At 32.2% G+C, this 9,561-nt stretch overlaps 2 protein-coding genes across 2 annotated transcripts; one reads left to right on the top strand and one right to left on the bottom strand.

The window, feature by feature from the left end:
- The first annotated feature begins 1,126 nt into the window (after window positions 1-1,126).
- Window positions 1,127-5,503, top strand: LOC115881082 (glyceraldehyde-3-phosphate dehydrogenase 2). Its single transcript, XM_030898443.1, has 6 exons — window positions 1,127-1,282; window positions 2,028-2,283; window positions 2,641-2,826; window positions 2,908-3,067; window positions 3,171-3,358; window positions 4,940-5,503. The coding sequence occupies exons 2-6, from the start codon at window positions 2,044-2,046 to the stop codon at window positions 5,165-5,167; spliced, it is 1,002 nt and encodes a 333-aa protein (XP_030754303.1). The 5' UTR covers window positions 1,127-1,282; window positions 2,028-2,043; the 3' UTR covers window positions 5,168-5,503.
- A 1,656-nt stretch (window positions 5,504-7,159) lies between these two features.
- On the bottom strand, window positions 7,160-9,220 carry LOC115881083 (stimulator of interferon genes protein). Its single transcript, XM_030898444.1, has 9 exons — window positions 9,078-9,220; window positions 8,937-9,014; window positions 8,763-8,871; window positions 8,665-8,703; window positions 8,329-8,603; window positions 7,996-8,268; window positions 7,774-7,945; window positions 7,405-7,515; window positions 7,160-7,346 (listed from the first exon to the last, which is right to left on the bottom strand). Exons 1-9 carry the CDS (start codon window positions 9,105-9,107, stop codon window positions 7,249-7,251), a joined length of 1,185 nt encoding a protein of 394 aa, XP_030754304.1. The 5' UTR covers window positions 9,108-9,220; the 3' UTR covers window positions 7,160-7,248.
- Window positions 9,221-9,561: the final 341 nt, after the last annotated feature.

The raw sequence follows: 9,561 nt of genomic DNA on the forward strand, positions 1-9,561 counted from the left end.
AGAATATATTTTATTTTACTATAATTAGGTATGCACCTAATAAACACGACCTTAAAAACCTAAACAAGGAAACCTTAGAAAGAATGTTCTTTGTAATTTTTAAGGTGTCCGATCGATTTTAAGGGTAATCCAATTGGAAATTGAAAGAAAGTGCGGTAAATCTGATCATAAAAACTAAATAATTTTGTGAAACAGTTTAATCGCATAATACCCCAGACACCATAAAAACTCAAACATGCCAAATCCGGATGTATAGAAATAGAAACCCCAATTCATTCACATCTAATAATATTTTTTTTTCAAGGATGGACACAGGATAAAAAATTTTCAATGTATTGAAAAGTTTTCTTTGGAAGGAGTTTCGGATGCGGCCACGTTGTTTCGCCGTGCTGAATGTTTGTGTGTTTCCACGTGGACCCAACGTGCATTAAGCATATGGCACGTGAAGCTTTTTCCCTGATGTCATGGTTTTTTCATATGAAAAAAGGCGGATATTCAATTTTTTACTGTTTTTTTACTGCAACATTTGTATTTCAAATGTTTGTTTTATTTCCTTCTACCATTTATTTATTATATGTTTATTTAAAATTATCATTTTATTGTAACATATTTGAAAATATTATTTTTTTATCTCTGAATAAATAATTTAATTCTTATATTAGTCTTTTATTTGGTAATTATAATATATATTATAAAAATATTTAAATTCAAATAAAGGCGCGCTTTTTGAATCGCTCAGCGCCGATCGCAGCGCCAGCTCTCTCCAGATTCAACGGGTCCATCATTGGATTTTTATCTGTGATTTTTATATATAGTTATTAGAGAACCAGTTATACACATTGACTTGGGCATCTCGTAGTTATCTCTGATTTAAGTTCCTTGTTTTTTTATGTTGTTGTCTTTGTCATGTCTTTGTCTAATCATTAACCATAGATTCGTAATTTTTTTAGGACACTGCCCAAATGACTTTTATCAACTTTTATCTACCGGCCGAATAGTCCTGGACCTAGAGCTGTGGCCGCAAACTCAGACTCCATACCAGCTGATACCAGACTACTACCAAAGAGAAAATAAAGTCTCTCTTACGTATCTCTATCCTTTTCCTACGTGCTTTGTGTACATCTTTTTTTGCAGTCAAACACACACGAAGAGAGGTAATGTTCGATCAGATGATTGATCACGTGACTGGCAAGAATCATTTTAAAAGAATTCATGCCCTTCAAATGACATTTTGAACGTGTCATTGGTTGTAGCAGCACTGAGGTGTTTGATATTTTTGGAGGTAAGGTAGTTTAGTTTTTACCTGTAAGTTTTTTTTTCTTATTTTAATTTGCATAGTATAGTTTTATCTGATTTAGTATTTTACCAAATATTTAATTAAATTAGGCAACTTTATATTTTAAATTGACTGCTATTTTTAGCTTATAATTTTAACTCCATTTTTGTGGTTTTACACATTTATAATCTTATTAACATCTAATAAACATTATCAAATATGAGAAGTGCCCACCTTGAGATATTATTGAAGGGTAAATTCTTTTTTCCTAATTTTTTTCTTATTATTATGCAATATTGAAATATAGAGTAGTGCCGGTATTTGACCTCTTTGACCTTCAGAGTTTGATCAGAAAAGATTATGAGGAAAATAAAATATATTTATTCGTTTTTCCCCTATTTTTAGTTTATTTTACTTAATGTTAAGTTACTTAAGTATTTGTAATTTGTAATAAATCAGATGGTTTGTCGCAGCGTGCTGATTTTACATTTAAATGTTTTGTTGAATAAAAATGTACCTATTGTTAAAAATCAATCAAAATTAATTATTTTACATTTAAAGTCTGTTTTCTAGCTATCCTTTCATCAGTTAGGTATTAAGTTTGTCTTTTAGTTTCAATTGTAGCGTTAAATGAGTAATTACACTAATTAACAAGATGATGAAAATATATAAATTTTTTTTTGTACCTACCTAGGTATTTCAATTTTTTTTATTTTTTTTTGTTCAATAACAGCATTGCATTGTTTTACAGAAATTACCGAAACATTATGTCTAAAATTGGAATTAATGGATTTGGCCGTATTGGTCGTTTGGTACTAAGAGCTGCATTGGATAAGGGTGCTCAAGTAGTAGCCATCAATGACCCCTTCATTAGCGTAGATTACATGGTGTACTTGTTCAAATTCGACTCTACCCATGGCCGCTTTAAGGGTACAGTTGGTGTTGAAGGAGGAAATTTGGTTGTAAATGGACAAGCCATTCAAGTATTCCAAGAAAGAGACCCCAAGGTAATTATCAATTATATGTTTATTAAGGGTTTTCTAGTAAAGATATCTACTCTAACAATTCTAAGCAAAATATATAAGCTGTGATAAAAAAATAGCTTAAAAGTAATGAATAACATATACCTATGGAGTAGTTCACGGCCATGAATTGTTAAATGTTTTGTTAAATGCATGGCTAAAAGAAAATAACTATCTATTAAGTTAGACGTTAAAAAAGTTGGATTTTTCTATTGACTATTGACTAGTATAACTCTGAGTGTAAAATTATTTTGTCTACATTATTTATTCCAGGTTATTTTATCAAACATGGTTTTTGTGGTCTATTTCTTTGTTATTTTATGTCTTTTCTTTCTCTTTTAGTCTATCCCATGGGGTAAAGCCGGTGCCCAATATGTTGTTGAATCCACTGGCGTTTTTACTACCATTGAAAAAGCCTCAGCTCACTTGGAGGGCGGTGCCAAGAAAGTCATCATTTCAGCTCCATCAGCCGACGCCCCAATGTATGTAGTTGGTGTCAATCTGGATAAATACAACCCGGCCGATAAGGTTAATATTTCCTTTCGTCATCATAATATCCCCAGTATTATTTTATTAATAAAATGTTAACAGTTTGTTTCTACTTTGTAGGTTATCTCTAATGCTTCCTGCACAACAAACTGTCTGGCTCCCTTGGCCAAGGTCGTTCACGACAACTTTGAAATTGTTGAGGGTTTGATGACCACTGTGCACGCAACCACTGCCACCCAAAAGACTGTCGATGGACCCTCCGGAAAATTGTGGAGAGATGGTTAGTAAAATCTAATTCAATTTGACATTCTTATTAATTTTATTTAAATTAAAACGACTTGTGACTTGTGACACAATAATATGGGGTGTGATTATGTTTTCAGGTCGCGGTGCCCAGCAAAATATCATTCCCGCCGCGACAGGTGCGGCCAAGGCTGTCGGCAAAGTTATCCCATCGTTGAATGGAAAGCTGACTGGAATGGCCTTCAGAGTGCCCGTTGCCAACGTTTCCGTTGTTGATCTGACCGTCAGGTTAGGCAAAGGGGCCAGCATGGATGAAATCAAGGCCAAGGTAAACTATTATTCAATATATTAATTTCTAAAACATAGACTAAGGGCTCTAACTCACTGACGACCAGGTCGCAACGACCTGGCCGCCGGCTGGCCGGATGTATAGCGTTTATAGCTGCGGCCAGATGAACGACCAGTTTCAACAGAGTTGTCAGATCTAACGATTTTTTACGTTTTACCGATTAGAAAATATTGTTTCAGAAAGAGTTAAGTTTCAGAAATGTTAAAATATCCGAGTTAACTAAAAAGCGAAGTTGCTATTCATGAGCTTTTTAAATGTTCTAATATTAAATAATGCATTTAAAATATTCTTGGATTTTTCGTTAATAAATACTGGTGTCGTAAATGAAGTAAAATCCCAACCCCGACTACACGACAACGTCGTTATTTCCATGTTTTTCAAATCCGCGATGCCTGCTACTCCATCAGTCGTTTCATAACAGAATATTCTACATCCTACGTCTATGTAATTTAATATGTGTAGAGTGAGACATGTTACTCGTGAGATTTTCAGCATTATATCAATAAAGGACAAAAACAGTATTGTTCCTAAAGGTGCGTCCAGACTTGAGCATTTTAACCCTGAACGAACGGTGCGCGCACGAACAAGCAGAACAAATAGGCCGAACATAAAGCATTGTGTACGCGCGAATGGCAAAAAGGGAGATATTCTGTTTCTTTTTTCTACCCATATGGACTTCTACTGATGGCTCTTATCGACTTTAGAAGTAAACCTATTAGGGCCATCGTAAAAAAAGGTCGTCAGACACTGACTCTAGGTATAAGCAGGTAGAAAGTTTAGCTTCCAGTTATTTCAATGTTTACAATATAAATTCCCATTTTTTATTGTTACTGAGAATCTACAACAGTAAATATTTATATTTTTATGAATGTTTAAGTTACTTTTACTCATTTTTTTTTTAAAAAATGTACCTAGTAGAAATATAGTCTAATGGAACCTGTTTGAAAAACGTTAAATTAAATATAATATTTAAAATACAGTTATCCTCCTTGTACATGACTACAAGACAACTAAAAAAAATGATTTAATAGAAAAAAAAACAAGTGGTTGTAGAACTCGAAACTCGAAGGTATAATAACAGGTATCATACCAACCATAAATAGAGTATGTCATATAAAAATGTTTTGAATTTTTACTAGAATCGACCCTTGATAAAAAAAAGTGACTAGATTTAAGTTTCCCTTTGATCCAGTCTGTAGACTATTTCTTTAGATTTTCTGCACGTGTGCAAAAACTACACTAAAACACTATATCTTATAGAAAATAAAATATTGTGCGTTGAATTTGAGGGAATTCATCTGAAAAATTATTAATTTGGAAGAAAACCGGCAACAAGCGGCAGAAAATTATAATATTTTAGTGCAGTCTACTGGTCGCAATGACCAACTGACGGCCAGGACCTTAGTGTGCGCGGAATCATTTGATTTAATGGTTTTAGAGGTTTTTCCTAATATTGGTTAATCCCATTTATAATTTTCTTTTTGGAGGACTTTTAATAAGATTTTTCTTGTATGTGATATGATATGTTGAATAACGTGCACCTTAATTTGTTGCTTACAGATCAAGGCGGCTGCCGATGGCGAACTGAAGGGCATCCTGGGCTACACCGAGGAGCAGGTGGTGTCCTCCGACTTCATCGGCGACACCCACAGCAGCATTTTCGACGCCTCCGCCGGCATCTCCCTCAACAATAACTTCGTCAAGCTGATTTCCTGGTACGACAACGAGTACGGCTACTCCAACCGCGTCGTCGACCTCATCAAGTTCATCCAGACCAAGGATGCCTAAGTATTAGTACTCTCTAGGTTAAGCAGATCAGATGGAACGTTCTTTGTTTTCTCTCATAGCTCTTGACACGTTAATAGTCACATTCGTATTTATATAACCGTATATTGTCGCTTAGAAAAAGTTGTGTTAGGATTTATATAAGCCGGTTGCAAGGTGGAGAAACCAAAAAAAAAAGAATTTGACAAATTCAGTCTAATTATAGTGTTTAGTGTTAATATATTAATGTCATGTATAAGTGTAAAGTGCTGTTTGTTTATATATCAATCCTGTGCTGATTTTTGTTTATTAAATTATGATTAAAGTGTATTTGAATAATAAATCTTAACAAGCACTCTAGGAAAGTGTTTTATTTTGACTCCTAACTATGTAAATTTTTGCTTAACGTGATCAATGAATTCTGATATAAGTATACAGAGTCGTCCGAATTGTTTTCGGGAAACTTCAGCAACGTATTTTGCAGATAAAAATAAGTAAAAAAGTTTGTATAAATGTATCTTCTAAAAGGCTGTGCTTCAATACAGAGAATAGAAACTTTGTTGCCGTTATATTGACATCAAAATCAGATTTCCCACGTCAAAAGACTCCCAGACCTCAATTTTGATCCAAATATCGACGTTGGTTATTGGGAAAAAATCGAAATAAAAATGAAACTCCTACATCCTGTATCTCAGATCTGCAGAATATCGTGCCAACTTTTCCGAATATAATTCGGTCCACCCTGTATATTGATCTGTTATTGCTTATTCATGTTATTCATTTAATTCTGATTGATTGATATGGAGATATCTGAAATGTTTGATAAATTTATTAAATTATAAGAACGAATTGAATAATACTATCAATACGCTTGAAAGTCATAAAGAACGACCTTTATGAGCGTGTTCGAATAAACGTAAATTTGCAATGAAGTGACCAAAAGTTGATATCAAGAAACAACAAAATTTGCATTAATTTTCACGGCAGTTTTTAGATTGACGTAATAGACCCACGTAAAACAGGCTTTTCGCAATTTTTGAAAATTCAATTGGAAAATTTGATAACTTATTAAATATTTTTACATACCTAGTTCACTTGTACAGGGTGGGTCAAATTCGACGCTTTTAAATGGAAACACCCTTTTCTATAGGAGATAGACAAAAACTAATATCAGTGTATGGAGCTCAATTTTTTGCCAAAAACATGATTTTTGGCAAAAAGGATTAGATCCATGGGCACTAAGTCAGGCGGCCTCGACGGCCAACGGCTGGGATCTTGGTTAGTTATTCTATTATTCTTGAAATTGGCTTCAAAAAAACGCTGATAACTTCAGCGTTCTGAGGCGGTGCGTCGTCTTGTGGAAAAATATGTTTTCGAGTTCCATTAAGGGCATATCATCAATAAGGGGCCTAAAGCCTACTAGTTAAAAGTGGCGAACTTTTCAAAATTCTGTATTTCGAAGGGGATTATAACAAAATATTAAGTGTGCTATATTTTTGGAAAGGTAATTTTAAATTCTTTTCAGTTAATTAAAAATATAGAGGGTGTCCCAAATAAAAAATCATTTTTTCTGTTGATAACTCTTAAATTATTAATTTTAAAATAATTATACTTAAACCATTAAATTCTACGTAAAAAGGTGCTTTGAAAATATTTTCATAGAAATACAAAATTTTCCATAGCAAAAAAGTTACAGCGATTTGTTAAAAATGCACGTTTTTGAAAAACACCCCGTAACTCCGAAACAGTAACAGATATTGATGTGCGGTTTTCAGCATTATGTTTTTGATGAAAATTGAGCTCCAGACACCGATATTAGTTTTTGTCTATCTCCTATAGAAAAGGGTGTTTCCATTTAAAAGCGTCGAATTTGACCCACCCTGTACTTTTCAGAACTCAATACAAATAAAGTATTTTTATTAAGTTCAAATATGATTTTTAAATCGGATATAAAATTATCTGAATTATGTTTATTGTTAATTAAAACCAATGCCGGGTTCCAATAAAACAGTTACCTATAGAAAATATATATATTCATTAAAAAGCTCTTACAAAATATATACCTAAGCAATACCAAAAAACAGCAGCAGGCACTTGTTGACTTATTATTTATTCTTGGAATCATTTTGTTTTTTCTTAAGCTCCACTATTTTTCCTAACAAAATTCTTCCAACGTCATAATATTGATTGTTATCATCTTTATCTAGAGAAAGACACAGTGTTAATTTTGATGGGTATATTTTTATTAACATAAAACCTACCGTCATAATAAACTAATTCACACTTTTTGTCCATCTCTGTAAATTCCAATATTTTACTCAAAGTTAAATAAAACTGTAGAAGAATATCGTTTTTGTGACGAGTATAATAATCTAAAAACAATTTAGTTTATTTATGGTATTACAACCGATGCAATTTTAAACTTCTTTAATACAACTACCATATGATTGCAAAAAAAAGGGTGTCCATTTGGTTTAGAAATGAGGATCAATGACCCCATATAATTTTAGATATGAAGTGACATCTATCTTAATTTCACATCTATCGCTGACGCCGTTTTTTTTTTCGATCATATTGTATAAGTAGCATAATAAATTTCGAATATTATATTGGATAGAGCATTCTTTTACTTGTGTGTGGAGTTGACTTTTCGCAAACTTCTTTAAAAGTCTTCAATGGTGTAGCATACTCAGCACACACGTATATCAATTTTCCTGTTCTTTCATGCTGGATAGTGTATACAGAGTTTCTGTAAACCCTGTCTCGAACGCCCGCTACTGTTTTTACTTTGTCTTCTAATGACTGGAATTAAAAACATATAGTGGAATTAATAAATAGATTATTTCACTTACACTTCGAAGTTCCATTAAGCTTGAAACTGCATTAATTTCAACGTGGCACGTTAAAGATTTAGGAATTAAAATAAAGATTTTATGACATTCAAATTGAACATTATTTAAACTTTCATAATCCTTCATCATTTCCTCTAAATTTTTCATCTTGTCTCCTGTTTTTGGTAAAATATAATTTAAATATCCAAAGAAAAAGGAATAAGCCATCCCTGATCCATAATCCAAACCATTCTCTTTAGCTATGCATAGAGAATCATTGATTGAATTCGAATCCTTAAAAAAGTTGAGGGTTTAGGAGCATCGAATAAACTATATTGGAGAGAATATACTAACCAAATCTAGTAATTTGTGTAAGAAAAATAAAACACAGGGTATAAGATACTTGTCATCTAAGACTGGTAATCCTTGAGAAGTAACATAATAAACGATGATTAAAACACATGCTCCGAAACACACCATTGAATTAATATTGCAACTAAAAGATGCTACAATTAAATCTTTATAACTGTCATATCGTGAATGGAGGTGCTTCAATTCATGGAGGAAAAGTATAATTCTATAAATTATATTCAAGATAAGGTAGAAAAATATTGAAAATAAATAGGTACCTAAAATTAATATAAATTTAATTAAAAATATACAGAAAAAATATTTAGAAATAAAACTTACATAAAAGTGATGTTTTGTTGTTAGATAAAACAAAGTGAACTGCAAAGAAAATAAAGTGTTTTACTATGTTAAATTATCACTTCAAATTGTAAACTTACTAAAGGTTACTGAAATAATACAAATAATATAGGTATTGGTCATGGAATCTCTAGCTCGAGGAATATTACTTGGGTAATAGTCTCTTGAGCCTTTTTTAATCACACATAGCTAGATATAAAAAAAATATTTTTTAGGTGACTGGATATATTAGTAACAAGAATATTATATCTTACAGGCTTAACATATGTTCTTTCAGATATATTGTTTAGTTTATTTACGCTTTGGCCTAATATCTTCGTTGTAAAATGGACCTAGATGAATTGAAAATTATTAATATAAATATACAGTATTTAATATATGGTGAAAATTCGCACATTCTCATATTCAGTTTTTTTGTCACCCATATTTTTTTAAATGTTATATTAGTTATAAATTTTGTTGTTATATTTTCAGTTTAAAGGATAATTAAGACACGTTTTTGAGTTTTTGTTTTTGTCATTTGTCAAGTTTTTGTACTATGGATTATCCAAATAGCTATGGAGTATGGAGTGTAGTACCCATAGATCAAAAGGGTCATACATCCAACTACTAACCACCATACCACCATAGACTAATGACGTACATTAATCATAATAATCATAATAGCATCTATATCTATGGTATACATTCACTACAAATACGTTCAAATAAAAACTCTTTGGGGAAACAAAACTAAATTTAAACGTATTTGATTCACTATTGCCATAGAGTGTGTTATCAGCGTTTTGTTTCCCCAAAAGAAGCCCAAAAGGGAAAAAGGCTAGAAGCACAGAATATCTAGCTACGCAACAGAAGCCTCGTTACACGTATAAAATCGTA

This window comes from Sitophilus oryzae, unplaced genomic scaffold (genome assembly GCF_002938485.1).
Source record: "Sitophilus oryzae breed Bouriz unplaced genomic scaffold, Soryzae_2.0 scaffold_1693_pilon_pilon, whole genome shotgun sequence".
NCBI classification, from domain to species: domain Eukaryota; kingdom Metazoa; phylum Arthropoda; class Insecta; order Coleoptera; family Curculionidae; genus Sitophilus; species Sitophilus oryzae.